Here is a 16467-nt window from a genome sequence, read left to right on the forward strand (position 1 = left end):
GGTCTAGCCCTCCTAGGGGGCCGCCACCCGAGCCCTAAGGGGACTCTCACTATACCCCAAAAGGGGCCCTCGCCCTACAGTGGGGCTCTCACCAGGCCAAAACGGGTGCCCCCAACCCCGGGCTCAGTCGGGGGCCGCGAGATCCTGGAAAAGTCACTCAACCTCTAGGAGCCTCCTAGGCCGCTCGGTGGGGCACCCCCAGCTCCCAAGAGGCGACTGTGACGGCTGGGCGCCCCTTAACCCTCCTCCCGGGGCTCGCCCACACCACGGACCCGAGAGAAGAGGCGCCTCCAGGACAGACTAAAGGACCGTCGGCACAGCTGACCCGGCCTCCGTCACCCCGTGCGCCTGCGCAGAGACCCCGGCCTCGGTGGAGAGGCTACGGGCACCCGCTGTGAGGACTACAGGTCCCGGCGTGCAGTGCGCTCGCGCCCGCGGCGCTTGCCCGGAAGGTCGAGGGGCTCTCGGCCCCGCCCCGGAAGATAAGGCGAGTCGCAGGAGCCCTGTTTCCTTTTTCAGCCGCGCTCGGAAGCAGGTAGGGTCTCTTCGTGGCGCGTCGGCCCTGGCGCCATCCGCTGCCATCCGGCTCCATCCGCCACCTTGGGGCCCACGTTAGACCCAGCCGACACCCGAGAGGGCGCATGGCCGTGGATGGGGTCGCGGAGGGGGCTGGGGGCTGGAGGGAAGAGCCGGGGTGGCAGGGGCCCCCACCCTCGGGGTGGCCGGGCGCCTGAGCCGGCCGGTCGCTGACCGTGAGCCGCCTGCAGATCGCCGCCATGGGCCGCGTGATCCGGGGGCAGAGGAAGGGCGCCGGCTCCGTGTTCCGCGCGCATGTGAAACATCGCAAGGGCCCCGCGCGCCTGCGCGCCGTGGACTTCGCCGAGCGGCACGGCTACATCAAGGGCATCGTGAAGGTGCGGGCGCCTGCTGGGCGGGGGTCGGAGGGGCGCGGGGCGCCGGCCGGGACCCACGCTCACGCCCTCTCGGCCCGCAGGATATCATCCACGACCCGGGCCGCGGCGCGCCTCTCGCCAAGGTGGTCTTCCGGGACCCCTACCGGTTTAAGAAGCGGACGGAGCTGTTCATCGCCGCTGAGGGCATCCACACCGGCCAGTTCGTGTACTGTGGCAAGAAGGGTGAGCCTCGCGCCGCGGCGGGGGGCGCCTGAAGAGGCTCACCTGGTGAGGCTTGCGTGGCCGGAGAGGTGGAGGAGCGGCTGGACGTTGATGCTGCGCGGGCCGTTATGGGGGGCTGCCGAGGGTGGGTGGGTTTGCTTTGCATTTGGGTAGTGGGGGTCAAGATAGGCGGCCTCGCTGTGCTGACTGCCCCGTGCTGCTTCGCCTTGCAGCCCAGCTCAACATCGGAAACGTGCTCCCGGTGGGCACTATGCCCGAGGGCACCATCGTGTGCTGTCTGGAGGAGAAGCCTGGTGACCGGGGCAAGCTGGCCCGAGCCTCCGGGAACTACGCCACCGTCATCTCCCACAACCCCGAGACCAAGAAGACGCGAGTGAAGCTGCCCTCGGGCTCCAAGAAGGTCATCTCTTCGGCCAACAGAGCTGTGGTCGGTGAGTAGCAGGTGGCAGTCGAATGCTGGGGGCTGCCTGTTAACAGCCAGCAGGTAGACCCTGGCCCCCAACTGCCTGTCCACTGATGCGTGGGCTCTGAGTTCCAGCACCTGTGTAGTCTCTGAGTTAGAGAATCTGCAGAGCGGCCACCCTAGTGCCTCCCTTCCCGCTGGTCAGAAGTTGACTGAGGCTGGGCTGAGCCAGCTGGGGCTTCTCAGGCAGACTGGTGTGCACTGTGGGGTAACTCGGATACAGGTGATTCCTGCTTTTGCCCAGTTGGCTAGTAATATTTTAAAAAATGTGATTTCTGAAAACCACTCACTAAGTGTGTTGAAGGATTTGAACTCAGCTTTGTTGATTTTGCTGTTTGATAGCATTCTTGAATCCCCGTGGCAATCTCAGTCCTGCATGGGGGAGACTTTTGAGGGTAGAGTCGTAGAATATACAGAACTGTGGCTGAGATGTAGCAGACTGTCAGCCATCCTTTTGGAGGGTGTTCACAGGTTGAGTGACCTCCCAGTGTCAGATGGTCGAGCGGGGAAGGGCTTCTCTGAAGAACCAGGGGTTGAGATAGGCATTCCAGATGCTTGCTAAAGGCCTGCCTTGGCTGCACCGCGGAGCCTGAAGAAACTTGCTGTAAGCTGACAGTCTCCTTGGTGGTACAGTTGCAAGGCCGTACTGAAGTTCCTGGGAGCCGCGTGATGCTGTATGACAGTACAGAGAGAGTAATTAGGATAGGGGATGGGGCCCTGGCAAGGACCCAGCAGGGACTGTAGTGCCTGATGGGAGGGTTCTGCAGTGCTGGGCAGGGTGTGATTCACCTCCCTGAGGTACCCGATCTCCCCAATAGGTGTGGTGGCTGGAGGTGGCCGCATTGACAAACCCATCCTCAAGGCTGGCCGTGCCTACCACAAATATAAGGCAAAGAGGAACTGCTGGCCGCGTGTGCGGGGTGTGGCCATGAACGTAAGTAGCCGAGAAACAGGCAGTGGGGTATTCAGGGTACAGGGGCCATGAGGCTGGGGGGACAGGTTCTTTCCTGGAGTGTTCCTCGCTGGTAGGGGATCTGTAGTGAGGCTCTGGGCAGTGGTTTGTAGGCAGAGGCTGGTTGGTTGTGCCCTTCCCCAATCTCTCCTGAGGTAGGTTGGGGCCTCCCCAACGTGACACCGTCTGCTTCTGCCTGCAGCCCGTGGAGCATCCCTTTGGAGGTGGCAACCACCAGCACATCGGCAAACCCTCCACCATCCGCAGAGATGCCCCTGCTGGTCGCAAAGTGGGTCTCATCGCTGCCCGCCGGACCGGGCGTCTCCGGGGAACTAAGACTGTGCAGGAGAAAGAGAACTAGGGTTGGGAGCTCAATAAAGTTGGTCCTTCCGCCACTGAGCTGTGTTTGCCTGTGGTCTCAGAGGGTGGGATTCCTAATGGGCCAACTGCTACAGAGCCCCTGGTATAGGGAGCCAGGGACATCGGGAGATGTACCAGTGAACAGTAGGAGCTCAGGAGAGAGCAGGTGGGGGTGCCCGTGGTTTCACATCTTACCTCGGGAACCCGTCACCACCCTGCCTATGGAGCAGAGAAGCCCACCCCTGAGGAATGGAGCCACCATACCTGCATTCGTTAACTTGGCTTGAGCACTTGGAGAATTTAGGTGAGAGTGGATGTTGGACTTCTAAAGCCACAGTTTGGGAGGCAAGGAAGGTGTGCTGCAGTGGGAGGGCCAGGACCGAGCCAGGCTGGGTTCTCAGAACAAATGGGGTCTGTGGCCCACAGCACTTTACTGCAAACTTTGTGACAATTTGGTGAAAGTTGATAGGACCAGGGCAGACTTGGCACTAAGGTGCGAGTGGAGGCCCCCAATGCCTTAGGACCAGAATGCTCTCTTCCCAGAGGCCAGCCAGAGCCCCAGGCCCTAGTGGTTCCCCTCGTGAGCCAACAGGAAAGTGGAGTTGTAGGTGACCACCTTTGACTGCTCGTGTGGCAGGCAGTTTGGGGACAGTAGGATTGGGTGGCTTGGTGAGGTGAGATGGTCCCTGAGGCTGCCGGTGGAGATGCACTGGCCAGAGAGTCTTCCTGACTTCCCTGAGTTGGATGCAAGAGGACTGGTCACTTTAGGGGTGTTTGGAGAGGCTGAACCAGTGTGTTTCCTGGCTAACAAGGTGGCACCTTGCTTTTATGGTCCGGGTCTTTACTGTGAGCTTCACTCGTTCTCAGTCTTACCTTCCTGGGCCCCACCTACCCTTGGCCACCCAGCATACCTAGGCAGTGACCCCAGCAGGGCTAGGACCTGGATCCTGGGTAGAGAAGACAGGGCAGTGTTTAGTCCTGAAGGCAAGAGCACTGGGTGTGGTGGCCTGGACTGTAACTTGCCGCTGCTTTTACTGCTTGCTTCTCTGTGATGTGGCCTGGGGCCTTGGCCAAAGGCATGACCATCAGGGAGGGTTTGTTCCAGGAGCAGTCAGGCTCCCGAGGAGTCTCATTCTGAGTGGATACTGGGCCCTTTGTACAGGAGTTAGGGCAGCGAGTTAAACTCTGAAATGGGCTTTGACCAGTAAGTATCCTCTTCACTCAACGTTCTGGGTGATCACGTGGCCCTGAGGAAGGCTGTGGTTTTGTGTAAAGGAAAGTCGGATCTTGGTTGTAGTGCCTTTAGCGCCTCACTAGGAAGAGAGAACTAAAAAAAGAATTACTCTAATCTGTTAGCATCCGAAATCCGTGCTGAGGCCTCGAGGTCATGGTTCTGGCCTGCCACCTGGTGGCAGTGTCCCGGATTTACGGCGTTGCATTTACTAGTCCTCGAGGAGGCCGGCCACCGAGATGTGGAGTTCGTTTCCCAGAGCGGCCCAAGGGCGCCTCCTCCCAAGGCGCGGGGCTTTACGTCACTTCCTGCTGGGTTTCCATTGGCGGGGCTGATTGGGTAGGCGGGGCCTGGTCGCGCGGCAGTTCCTCTGCGGCGCTGAGGTGAGTGTGGGTCCGTCAGGGGCGGGCGCGGACGTTCCCCTCGCGACTGCCGCGAGGCTCGTGGTCGGGGCCGCCCCGGGTCAGCGACGCCTCCCGTGCCGCGGCCTCCCTGCCTGACTCCCCTTCCAGGGCGCCTCACGAGGCTGCTTCTGCGTCCCTTCTCCCCGGGACCCCGCCCCGCGCCGGCGCGCCCTCCACGGACTGACGGCCCCTCGGGGTTCGCCCCGCCCCGGCCCCGCACGCCGGCCCGCTCGGAGCTGTCTGTCCCTAACCCCACCCCGGCCCCGCAGGCCGGCCCACCCCGCGCACGCTCGGAGCTGTCTGTCGCTAACCCCGCCCCGGCCCAGCCCGGCCCCGCGTGCTCGGGGCTGTCTGTCCCGCGCCCCCGCCCCGCGCACGCTCTGGGCTGTCTGTCCCTCTCCCGCCCCGCCGCTCCCCTTCTCCCGCCGCTTCCCCCGCCCCGGCTCCCGGCGGGGCAGTTGATGCCCGCACACCCCCTTCCCCTGACGCCCCTCTCAGCCCTCCCCGCGCCCCGCCGAGCTGCCCACCTTCCTCCCCGCGCCTCTGCTCCCGGCGCTCCGGGGCCTCCTCCCTGCAGCCGCAGTTTGGTTTCTCTTCGCACGGGCCTTTATTCAAGGTCGGAAACCTTTTCATTTCTCCTACGGTTTTGTGCTTTTAGTGTATGTTAGAAAACAAGACAAAACAAACCCTTTTAAGGAAAGTTTAAAATGGAAGGAAATACAGTGAATGGATTAGCAAACACTGGTGACTGGGCTTGCCAGTTCCTTTGTTGCCACAGTTGTTTCAAGCCTTTTTTTTTTTTTTTAAAGATTTTATTTCTCCCCAAAGCCCCCGGGTACATAGTTGTATATTCTTCGTTGTGGGTCCTTCTAGTTGTGGCATGTGGGACGCTGCCTCAGCGTGGTCTGACGAGCAGTGCCGTGTCCGCGCCCAGGATTCGAACCAACCAAACACTGGGCCGCCTGCAGCGGAGCGCGCGAACTTAACCACTCGGCCACGGGGCCAGCCCCAAGCCTCTTTTTTTTTTTTTTTTTGTAATAAATTTAAGAAAACTGTTGAGGGAGATTACTCTTAGACCCAGAGTCCTAGTCCCGTTCGCTTCGTTAGGTAACCCCTGTTTTGAACAGTATTCTTTCAACAGTTTTGTTTTTAGCTTTACTGAGATACAATCGACACGGGAATTGTATACATTTAAGGTGTACAACCTGATGTTTTAAACGTGTACTTTGTAAATGAAATAATCACCACGTTCAACCTGACGTGTCCATCGCCTCACAAAGATACCGTTTTCTTTGTTTTTTTTCTTTTTTGGTGAGAACACTTAAGACCTACCCTCTTAGCAAATTTCAAAGTGTACAATACAGTGTCGTTAACTGCAGTCAGGATGCTGTACCTCAGGTTTCCAGATCTTACTCATCTGGCATAACTGAAAGTTTGTATTTTGACTAGCAGCTGTCCCTTTTCCCCAACCCCACACCCTGGCAACCACCATTCTACTCTCTGCTCCCGTGAGTTGGACTATGTACACACAGATGAGATGGTCAGTATTCGTCTTTGTCTGGCTATTTCACTTAGCGTAATGCTCTCCAGGTTCATCCATGTTGTTGCAAATGGCAAGATTTCCTTCTTTGTTATAGCTGAGTCATATTCCATTGTATATGTCTATATGCCACATCTTCTTTATCCATTTATCCATGGATGGGCGCTTAGGTTGCTTCCGTGTCTTGGCTATCATGAATGATGCTGCAGTGAACATGGGAGTGCAGATATCTCTCTGAGTGATCCAGATTTAATTTATTTTGAATAAATACCCAGAACTTGGGTTGCTGGATCATAGGGTAGTTCTATTCTTAATTTTTTGAGGAAGCTCCATACTGTTTTCCACAGTGGCTGCGCCACTTTACACCCTCGCCACCAGTGCACAAGGGTTCCGTTTTCTCCACATCCTCACCAGCACCTGTTAGCTTTTGCATCTTGATAACAGCTGTTCCAGCAAGTGTGAGGTGATAGCTCACTGTGGTTTTGATTTTTATTTCCCTGATGATTAGTGATGCTGAGCATCTTTCCATGTGCCCATCTGTATGTCTTCTTGGAGAAATACCTATTCAGGTTCTTTGCCCAGTTTTGAATCACATTATTTGGTTTCTTTGGTGTTGAGTTGTGTGAGTTCCTTGTATTTTTGGATCTTAACGCCTTATCAGACATACGTTTGCGAGTATATTCTTCCATTCTTTAGGCGCATTTTCACTCTGTTGATTATTTTGCTGTCAGCACATTTTCTTCTACACACCTAGTAGTGTTTCTGTATTTTAAAATCTACGTACATATGGTACTATTGACATTCTACACTTAACAGCCTTACTCAACCTTGCAGCTTTGTGCTGTGTCTCCGTGACAGTGATGTGGTTCATTCCTTTCAAACACTGTGACCTTGCCTGTTCCTTGATGGATATTGAGGCCGTTCCCTTTTCTCTTGTACACAGGCGTGCGGTAATGTTCTTGTGTGTCTTTATGTGTGCATTAGCCAGAGTTGCCCTAGCACATACCTAGAGTTAGGTTCCTGACTGAGGGGTTTGCAGGGTTTCAGCTTTACCAGTGTTTCCAGAGTGACGGTACTAACTTACAGTCCTGTGGGACTCAGAGTCTCCATGTTTCCTTGTGTCTTCAACATTGCATATTGTGAAGAATTTTATATTTTCCCCAGTTTATGGGGAGAGAAGTCTTCTTTTAATTTGCCTTTATCTAATTCTTAATAATGTTGAAAATCTTTCAGCTATTTATTGGGCAGCTTGATTTCTTTATCTGTGATTTACCAGGTCACATCCTGTGTTCATTGTTTTTTCAATAGAATGGTCTTTTCCTTTTTGTATTTTTTAATATATTCTGTATATTTGTCTTTTGTTATATACATTTGCAAATAGCTTCTTTTACTCTGCAGGTCATCTTTTAATTTTGTAGGGTCTTGTACAGAAGATTTTTTTTGCTGGAGTAAAAGTAAACAACTTTTCCTTTTTGGACTGTGTTTTTTGCATATTATTTCCTTATATTAGCTATCAGCATTTTTTAAGAACATTTAGGTCTTCAACCCACCTGAAATATATTTTTGTGTGCCAAAGAAGGCAGGGTTCTAATTTTATTTTCCTGTGGAAAATCAGTTGTGCCAGCACAATTTGTTGAATAGCCCATTGCTGCATTGCGGGTGTGTCCTTCGCATGTGCCTGGATCTATTGCAGTATCTTCTCTCCTATGCTCGGACCTCACTTTTGTTGCTAGAACCCAACAATAAGCCTTGATGTCTAGTAGGGCAGGCCCTCCTGTCCTTCATTCTTTTTTGGCATTGCCTTGGTTGATCCTGGATCGTTAATCTTGTGATATTTAGAGTCATTTTGGTCAGATTTCATGATATCCTTTTGCAGTTTTGATTGCCCAGGATTAATAGATCGATTTGGGGAGAACTGACATTTTTATGATATTGAGTTCTCTTATTTATGAACATTGACTGCTTCTCCATACGCTTTTTTTTTAATGCCTTTCAATAAAATTTTATCATTTTTTGTTTGACTTCTAAGGTGCCGTACAGTTGTTGCAGCTGTTGTGAATGCCAGCTTCTGGTTGCTGATTGCTAGTATATAGGAGTGGTATTGATTAGTCTGTATTAACCTTGTATATGGCAATCCTGGGGAACTCTGATCATCCGAACAGTGAGTTGAGACTCTTGGATTTTCTATGTTGATGATCTTATCATTCTCAAATAATGGCCATTTCGGCTATTCTCTTCCAATCCTTATGGCTTGTGTTTCTTTTTCTGTGACTGCTGCGTGGGCTAGGATCTTTGGTAGATGTTGGATAGCAGCAGGGGAGGGAGCAGCCTTGTCTCTGACTCCTGTGAGTGCCTCTGCTGTGTTATCTTAGTACTGTTATGGAAACAGACTGGAGTGCTGGGAACCCCAGGGTCCTGGACCACACTGAGAACCACTGCTGTGTGTGTGGCATTAGCATTGTGTCCCCGTTTTTGTTCTTAATAGTATTTCATTTTCCATCTCTTCCTGCCCCGGCTTGGACCTGCCAGATGTTTATGTATTTTATTAGCATTTTCAAAGAACAGGTGTTGAGATTGTTTTATGTTTCTTTAAGTCATGTTTTCTTTATTTTCTTTCATCATCTTTCCTGGAATTACTTTCTTATTCTGTCTGATTTCTTCTTGAATGCTTAGATCATTTATTTCAGTCTTTCTTGTGTTAAAATAAGTACATTCAGAAGCACATTTTCCCCTAGGTAGCCTTTGTTTCCATTTCTGCCTTGGTTTCTGCTTCTATGTTTTTCTTGGAGGGGTTATTTTTTTCTATCATATATTTCTACTAAAACGACAATATGGTCAGAGAATGTTTTGCCGAATGATATCAGCCTTTGGAATTTGTTGAAACTTTCTTTGTTGCCTAGTATGTGATGTTTTTTATAATATTCAGTGTACATCTTGAAAAAATGTGTATTGTCTGTGTTTTAAGTAAATATTCTCTACTTGATCCACTCGTTTCTGAGGGAAGTGTGTTAAAACCTCTCATCCCAGGGGAGGGTTTGCCAGTCCCTCTTTGCTGCTTCAGTTGGCTTTAGCTTTCTGCATTTCAAGAGTTTGTTGGTAGATACGCACATACTTGTAATTACAGCTTTGTGGTGGATTTTTCCTTTTATTAATATGTGGTGTCCATTTTTGTTCCTATTAATGATTTTTTACTTTCAGTTCTGTTTTCATTGGTATAAGTATCACTAAACACATGCAGCAATGCATATTAAGCTCACAGACACTACAGCGAGGGGAAGAAGCCGGCACAGAGCAGTGTAGATGGCAGAGGCCCTCTAGTAAAGTTCCCCAGAGGCACAGTGGATCTGTGGTGGTGGAGGTCAGGAGAGAGGCTCCCCTCAGTAGCTCAGGAGGGACGTGGGGCCTGCAGGGGCAGGAGGGCTGACCTGGACACTGGTTCCATGGGCATGGGCCTGTTGTGACTGCCCCTTGAGCTGTGTGCTGAGGATTTACTCACTCTTCTGTGTAAATGTCGTACTTCAATAAAGAGCTTTAAAGACACCGGAAAGGTCTATAGCTATTACAGCTTTATTTTGATTGGTGTTTCTTTCATCTGTCTTATATTCAGCTTGGGTTATTTTATTTCCGGTTGTACGGGTGCATTTTGTGTGTCTAATTGGAGAGTCTTGTGCTTCCAGTAGGTGAGTTTAATCCTTTTATTTCTCACCATTGCTCATCTGTTGGACTTGTTTGTACTAGTTTTGTATTTTTACCTTCTGTACTTTGTCTTTGTTCTATGCCTTCTATTGATTTTTTATTTTACTTCCTTCTCAACCCTTAATGTGTTGTCTTTATTCCTTCATATGAAGTGAGTGAGTGTCTCCGTCCTCCTCCTGAATGAGGCAACTTCCTCTGCAGGGAGGAGTGGTGGGCTAGGGGGGGAAGGCAGGGGTGGGGCAGGTCCCACGAGAAGAGGGAGGCCATCCAGGCAGGGGGGGTGGGACTGGGCAGGGCTGCCTCAGGCAGGGAGTGGAGTCTGCCAGGGAGGCCAGCCCTGTTGGGCGTGAGTGAGGCCCTGAAGCCACTGCAGGAGGGGCCAGGCTGGGCCTCCATATGTTCCTCTCTCTTCCCTCAGCACCTGAGTGACTGGCTCCTGCCTACCACCCCGCGGAAGTCCAGGGTACTAGGCGATGGCGGCTTTGCACCTGTCTGCCCCACCCCAGGTGAGTGTCTGTCCTGCCCGGGAGATGTGAGCTCTCCACCCAGGGCTTCCCTGCCTGCTCTGCCTCAGCAGACATTATCGGGCATCTCTGGTCTGGGGCGCTAAGCAGAGGAAGAGTCGCCCGGGACTCCCACAGCCTCCCTGGATAGCTGGCTCACTGGCTAAAGGGTCAGGACACCCCCCTGGGCCATGTTGGGGGCTTATGCCTATGGGCACCCCTGTGCTGCTGCCCCAGCATGCCTCTGCTACCCCTGCCCCAGGGCCAGCTTGAGCCACACCTGGGCCTGCAGCAGCCTTTGTCATTCCAGGCCGAGCTGACCTTTGAGGATGTGGCTGTGCTCCTCTCTCAGGAGGAGTGGGGCCTTCTGGACCCTGCTCAGAGGGGCCTCTACAGGGACGTGATGCTGGAGACCTACAGGAACCTGGTCTCCCTGGGTAAGGTCCCTCCCTAGGATGCAGCTCAGGGAACAGCCCTGGAGACTGGGGGCTGAGCAGGGCTAGGCTGGGGGCTTCACCACCCAGAGATGAGTGTTGCTGACCCAGGCAGCCCGGTGTGTGCAGAGGAGGGGGGCGGGTGGGGCTGGGTCAGCCCTTCCCTCCTCTGAGCTGGATAAAACTGCCCCACTGCCTCAGACCCGAGGCAGGCCCCTCCCCAGGGGGATTTGCACACTTCCTGGTGGAGAGAGCCCCCTGTGCTCTTGTTCCTTATGCTCAGATCTTCATCTTCATGACCACCCCAGCCCTCCAGAGAGTGTCTAGATTTCTGTCACCCCACTATACCTGTGTTCCCCCCTCCCCCTGCAGTCCCACGGTGAGACCATGCTTGGCGCAGCCCTACATCCTTGGTACTAACCCCAGTCCCCTTCTTCCCAGGAGCTGGGCCTGCAGGTCCCAAGCCTGGAGTGATCACACAGCTGGAGCGAGGGAATGAGCCATGGGTCCTGGACACACAGGGCGTCGAGGGGAGAGAGCGACAGAAAGTTGATGGCTCAGGTGCGTGGGGCTGCCTCCCTAACTCAGTTGCTGAACAAGCATTTGTCAGGGTCCAAGGTGTGTGTCTAATGACTCAGGAGTTTGGAGGAAGATGCATCAGGGTCAGCATGGCAGCCTTGGGAGTGGTCTCTGCTGAAACCTGGGTCACCTTCTTCAGCCTTGGTATCTCAGTGGGATTTCTTGAGCTGAATCTCCTAGGTAAGTGAGAGGGACAGTGTTGGCAGACGAGAAGAGGGAAGGGCATTCTGTGAGGGAAGGCTGGGTCCATGGGACCCCGTGGAGCCCTGCCCTCTAGAGCTCATGCCCTACGAGGGGTTCAGATGGGGACATAGTGATGGAGACCATTGCTTCATTCCCCTCTTGTGAACTAACCCACTTGACAATCATAGACCATTGCAGGAGAGTGAGGATACACGTCACCCAAATCTCACCCTCAGATACAAGTGTGTTCTGGCGTGTACCCTGTGTACCTTTTCTAGCACCGTCAGTTCCACCTCTGTAAACGAGCGTTGCTTCTTAACAGGAGTGCAGTGATCCTGTGTGCCCTGTGTCCCTTTTCTAGCACTGTCAGTTCCACCTCTGTAGACGAATGTTGCTTCTTAACAGGAGTGCAGTGATCCGGTGTGCCCTGTGTCCCTTTTCTAGTACCGTCAGTTCCACCTCTGTAGACGAGCGTTGCTTTTTTTTTTTTTAAGATTTTATTTTTTTCCTTTTTCTCCCCAAAGACCCCTGGTACATAGTTGTATGTTCTTCGTTGTAGGTCCTTCTAGTTGTGGCATGTGGGACGCTGCCTCAGCGTGGTTTGATGAGCAGTGCCATGTCGGCGCCCAGGATACGAACCAAGGAAACACTGGGCCGCCTGCAGCAGAGCGTGTGAACTTAACCACTCGGCCACGGGGCTAGCCCCCGAGCGTTGCTTCTTAACAGGAGTGCAGTGATCCTGTGTGCCGTGTCCCTTTTCTAGCACCGTCAGTTCCACCTCTGTAGACAAGCGTTGCTTCTTAACAGGAGTGCAGTGATCCTATGTGCATTGCTGTCTCCCCGACTTTTTCACTAAACCTGTTTCCATTTCAGTACCCACGAGTCTCGGTCACTGCTGTCACTGGAAGTGCCAGTGGGAATGGTGTTCTTTAGGTTCATTGCCATGAACAAGGCTGATGAGCATCTTTTTGCACGTGTCTTGATAAAGTCCTAGGAAGGAATTCCTGACTCAAAGGATTTGAATTTTTCTCTTGTAAATTTGTTTATTTGAATACAAATACCTACAGAAATGGGGCAGACCCTGTTTAGAGCTCAGTGAACTTTTACAAAAAGCCAGCCTCTATATCAAAATACAGAATGTTTCCGTTTCCCTGGGTGCCCACTGGGCCTCCTCTGTCATTTCCCCTGCTCCCCACAGGGCTCTTCTCTCTGTTCCTGCAGGCTGCTCTGCCCTGGGGCTTGTCTGTCTGGACACGGGTGGGGCATCTGAACCCTGGGAGGGTCGCCATGCTGCGTGCGTTTCTTCTTTCTCGTTGCCATCCACTGCTCTGTTGTGTGAACAAACCACAAGTCATTTTCCATTCTACCTGTAGAGGACATTTGGTTGTACTTATCATGGCATTGTGCATCTGTCTTTTGGCTCACAGAGGATGCATTTCTGGTGGGTGTTTTCCTGCAAGTGGAGTCAGTGTGAGCATCTAGTCAGGGAAGGAAGGAATGGAGGCTTGAGCACCAGGAAGCATTCTGTGTGGCATCTTGAGTTTAAGGTACTGGTGGCTCACCTGGGCGACGCCTCAGACCTGTGGGAAGAGCCGTGGGAATGGGGTGGCCTGCTAGGGGGAGCTGAGGCACCCCGGCCTCTGTTGCTCTGCCCTTCTCCTCCACAGCTGGCACAAACTCAGCCCTCTGCCCTCCTGGGGAGGTGACTGGTTTTCCAGCGTGAATTAGCTGCTGTTAGTCAGCCTTATGCTCCTTGGCCTTAATTTCTTTGTCAGTCAGATGTCCTCCATGCCTTTCAGGGCCCCTCCTTGCATTGGTTTCCATGGTGCTGTGAAGCCTCCATCTCTGTCCTTTTGTAATGAGGACAGGTGTCCTGCAGTCCCACTCAGGCAGGGGTTGTGGGCAGAAGGCAGGCAGGAAGGGTGTGGATGTTAGAGTTGTCAGATCTGTGTTTAAAGGCTTGTGCTGCCATGTGGCCATGGCCCTGGGTGAGGTCTTTAAGCCTTGAGGCTCCAGGCTCTCATCCCTGCAAGGTGGTGTGACTTTGGGGATGATGGAATTGGTATGCCACAGGTGGTCAGCAGCATCTTCACACCTTCCTTCCAGAGTCAGAACAGGTGACTCTGAGATGTTCTGTTTGTTGTTTCAGCTCATGAGACCAGGACTGAGTACAAGGAGTTGACTTCAGGGAAGATGCTTGATGGTGGAGAACTGGGCCGACTCAGGCAGACTGTTCCCCAAGGACCTGAGCCAAGAGAGGAATGTGAGCGTGCCGGGGAGCTGGAAGAGTGCGTGGACAAGCCTGTGGCACAGAGAGGCCCCAGGCCAGTCACACTGACCAATGATGCAAGTGGCCAGGAGTCTGGGGGAAGCCTCACATTGGAGTCAAGCCCTGTTCCTGATCAGAGACCTCACAAGTGTGACATATGTGAACAAAGTTTTGAACAGAGATCATACCTCAATAACCATAAGCGTGTACACAGGTCAAAAAAACCAAATACAGTTCATGATTCTGGGGAAATCTTCAGTGCAAATTTAGTTGTTAAAGAAGATCAGAAAATTCCCATTGGGAAAAGATTGCATTATTGTGGTTACTGTGGGAAAGCCTTCAGGTACAGTGCTAACCTTGTCAAGCACCAGCGGCTTCACAGTGAAGAGAAACCCTACAAGTGTGATGAGTGTGGGAAAGCCTTCAGCCAGAGCTGCGAGTTCATCAATCACCGGAGGATGCACTCAGGGGAGATCCCCTACCGGTGTGATGAGTGTGGGAAGACATTTAATCGGAGGCCCAACCTCATGAAGCATCAGAGGATCCACACTGGGGAGAAGCCCTACAAGTGTGGCGAGTGTGGGAAACACTTCAGCGCCTATTCTTCCCTTATATATCACCAGAGGATCCACACTGGAGAGAAACCCTATAAGTGCAACGACTGTGGGAAAGCCTTCAGTGACAGCTCAATCCTCATCCGACATCGTCGGACTCACACTGGAGAGAAGCCATTTGAGTGTAAAGAATGCGGCAAAGGCTTTACCCAAAGTTCTAACCTTATCCAACATCAAAGAATTCACACTGGAGAGAAACCGTATAAATGTAACGAATGTGAGAAAGCCTTCATCCAAAAAACCAAACTTGTTGAACATCAGAGGAGCCATACTGGAGAGAAGCCCTATGAATGTAATGACTGTGGCAAAGTCTTCAGCCAGAGCACACACCTCATCCAACATCAGAGGATCCACACAGGAGAGAAGCCCTATAAGTGTGGTGAGTGTGGGAAGGCCTTCCACAACAGTTCCAGACTCATCCACCACCAAAGGTCACACCATGGAGAGAAGCCGTACAAATGCAGTGATTGCAAGAAAGCCTTCAGCCAGGGCGCTTACCTCATCCAGCACCGGAGGATCCACACGGGGGAGAAGCCCTACAAGTGTGGCGAGTGTGGCAAGGCCTTCCGGCACAGTTCCAACATGTTCCAGCATCAGAGGATCCACACTGGGGAGAAGCCCTACAAGTGTGGCGAGTGTGGGAAACACTTCAGCGCCTACCCTTCCCTTATATATCACCAGAGGATCCACACTGGAGAGAAACCCTATAAGTGCAACGACTGTGGGAAAGCCTTCAGTGACAGCTCAATCCTCATCCGACATCGTCGGACTCACACTGGAGAGAAGCCATTTGAGTGTAAAGAATGCGGCAAAGGCTTTACCCAAAGTTTTAACCTTATCCAACATCAAAGAATTCACACTGGAGAGACCCTGTAAATGTAACGAATGTGAGAAAGCGTTCATCCAAAAATCAAACTTGTTCAACATCCGAGGAGCCACACAGGGGAGAAGCCCTGCAAGCATGGCAAGCGTAGGAAGGCGTTCCAGCACAGTCCACTGTGTTCCTGCATCAGAGGATCCATAGCGGGAACCCCTCTCCCTGTGACAGTGGAGGAGGGCCTGTGAGTTCTGCGCACTTGCTCTACATGACCCACCCACCCCTTTATTTATTGTCCACACAGCGATGTCACAGGTCAAAGGGCATTTCTGTCTAATTAAAAAAACCTCTTCGTAAACCAAAAGCAGTGCTTGTTCCTTTTAGACAAATTGAGAGAGAGTAAGGAAGCAAAAAGGGAAAGCTCCTGTAACCTCCCTTACTTAGAGAGAGAGACCTCGTTGCTGCTGATTTAGTCTAAGTTTCCTTTCAGACACATGTAGGAGCATTTAAAAAGAAAACAGCCTTGTCATCGTAGCGCTAGGATCTTCACCTCTGCTATTTCCTCAGTACCAGAAAACTCACACTGGAGAGAATGCCACATAGATTCTTTTACATATGGTAAATTTAAAAACAATAACTGAGTCATACTTTTCTGTGTCACTTAAGAGAGTTGATAATTGCCTTTTTTAATTGTGGTAAAATATACATAACACAGTTTACCATTTTAATCACTTTTAAGTGTACAGCTCAGTGGCATTAAATACATTCACAATGTTGTGTAACTATTACCACTATGTATTTCCAGAACTGTTTTGTTATCCCAAGCAGAAACTTTGTCCCCATTAAACAATAACACTCCATGTGCCGTTTCTTCCAGCCACTCTATTCTGTTTTCTGTCTCTATGATTTGCCTACTCTAGGTACCTCATATAAGTAGAATCAGACAACATTTGCCTTTTATGTCTGGCTTATTTAATTTAGCATGATGTCCTCAGGGTTCATCCATGTTGTTGCCAGTATCAGCACATCATTCTTTTTTATGGCTGAATAATATTCTACTGTGTGTAGATACCACATTTTGCTTATCAGTCCATCTGTTGATGGACACTCGGGTGTTTCTACCTTTTGACTATTGTGTATAATGCTGCTGTGAACATGGGTGTGCAAGTATCTGCTTGAATCCCTACTTTCAGTACTTTTGAGTGTAATCCTAGGGTTCAAATTGCTGGCTCATATGGTAATTCTTTGTTTAACTGTTTGAGGAATGGCCAAACTATTTTTCCACG

The 16467-nt window shown here is 51.7% G+C and overlaps 2 protein-coding genes across 6 annotated transcripts; both read left to right on the forward strand.

The window, feature by feature from the left end:
- The first annotated feature begins 355 nt into the window (after positions 1-355).
- Positions 356-2950, forward strand: RPL8 (ribosomal protein L8). Its single transcript, XM_044780861.2, has 6 exons — positions 356-535; positions 768-914; positions 995-1136; positions 1349-1567; positions 2418-2533; positions 2754-2950. Exons 2-6 carry the CDS (start codon positions 777-779, stop codon positions 2910-2912), a joined length of 774 nt encoding a protein of 257 aa, XP_044636796.1. The 5' UTR covers positions 356-535; positions 768-776; the 3' UTR covers positions 2913-2950.
- A 79-nt stretch (positions 2951-3029) lies between these two features.
- On the forward strand, positions 3030-15545 carry ZNF34 (zinc finger protein 34). 5 transcript variants are annotated; one of them, XM_044780863.2, is made up of 5 exons: positions 3030-3215; positions 10201-10288; positions 10596-10722; positions 11161-11280; positions 13631-15545. In XM_044780863.2, the coding sequence occupies exons 2-5, from the start codon at positions 10256-10258 to the stop codon at positions 15238-15240; spliced, it is 1890 nt and encodes a 629-aa protein (XP_044636798.2). In that variant the 5' UTR covers positions 3030-3215; positions 10201-10255; the 3' UTR covers positions 15241-15545. The 5 variants fall into 5 exon arrangements, with proteins under 5 accessions (XP_044636798.2, XP_014713737.3, XP_044636799.2 ...); XM_014858251.3 differs by lacking the exon at positions 3030-3215 and adding an exon at positions 4455-4525; XM_044780864.2 differs by lacking the exon at positions 3030-3215 and adding an exon at positions 4520-5162.
- The last annotated feature ends 922 nt before the right edge of the window (positions 15546-16467 follow it).

This window comes from Equus asinus, chromosome 12 (genome assembly GCF_041296235.1).
Source record: "Equus asinus isolate D_3611 breed Donkey chromosome 12, EquAss-T2T_v2, whole genome shotgun sequence".
In the NCBI taxonomy this organism is placed as follows: Eukaryota; Metazoa; Chordata; class Mammalia; order Perissodactyla; family Equidae; genus Equus; species Equus asinus.

Coding starts and splice junctions, on each gene's coding strand:
- RPL8 (XM_044780861.2), top strand. CDS start 777: ATGGGCCGCGTGATCCGGGGGCAGAGGAAGGGCGCCGGCTCCGTGTTC. Junction 1,137..1,348: donor CGTGTACTGTGGCAAGAAGG/GTGAGCCTCGCG, acceptor TTCGCCTTGCAG/CCCAGCTCAACATCGGAAAC. Junction 2,534..2,753: donor TGCGGGGTGTGGCCATGAAC/GTAAGTAGCCGA, acceptor TTCTGCCTGCAG/CCCGTGGAGCATCCCTTTGG.
- ZNF34 (XM_044780863.2), top strand. CDS start 10,256: ATGGCGGCTTTGCACCTGTCTGCCCCACCCCAG. Junction 10,289..10,595: donor ACCTGTCTGCCCCACCCCAG/GTGAGTGTCTGT, acceptor TTGTCATTCCAG/GCCGAGCTGACCTTTGAGGA. Junction 10,723..11,160: donor CAGGAACCTGGTCTCCCTGG/GTAAGGTCCCTC, acceptor CCTTCTTCCCAG/GAGCTGGGCCTGCAGGTCCC.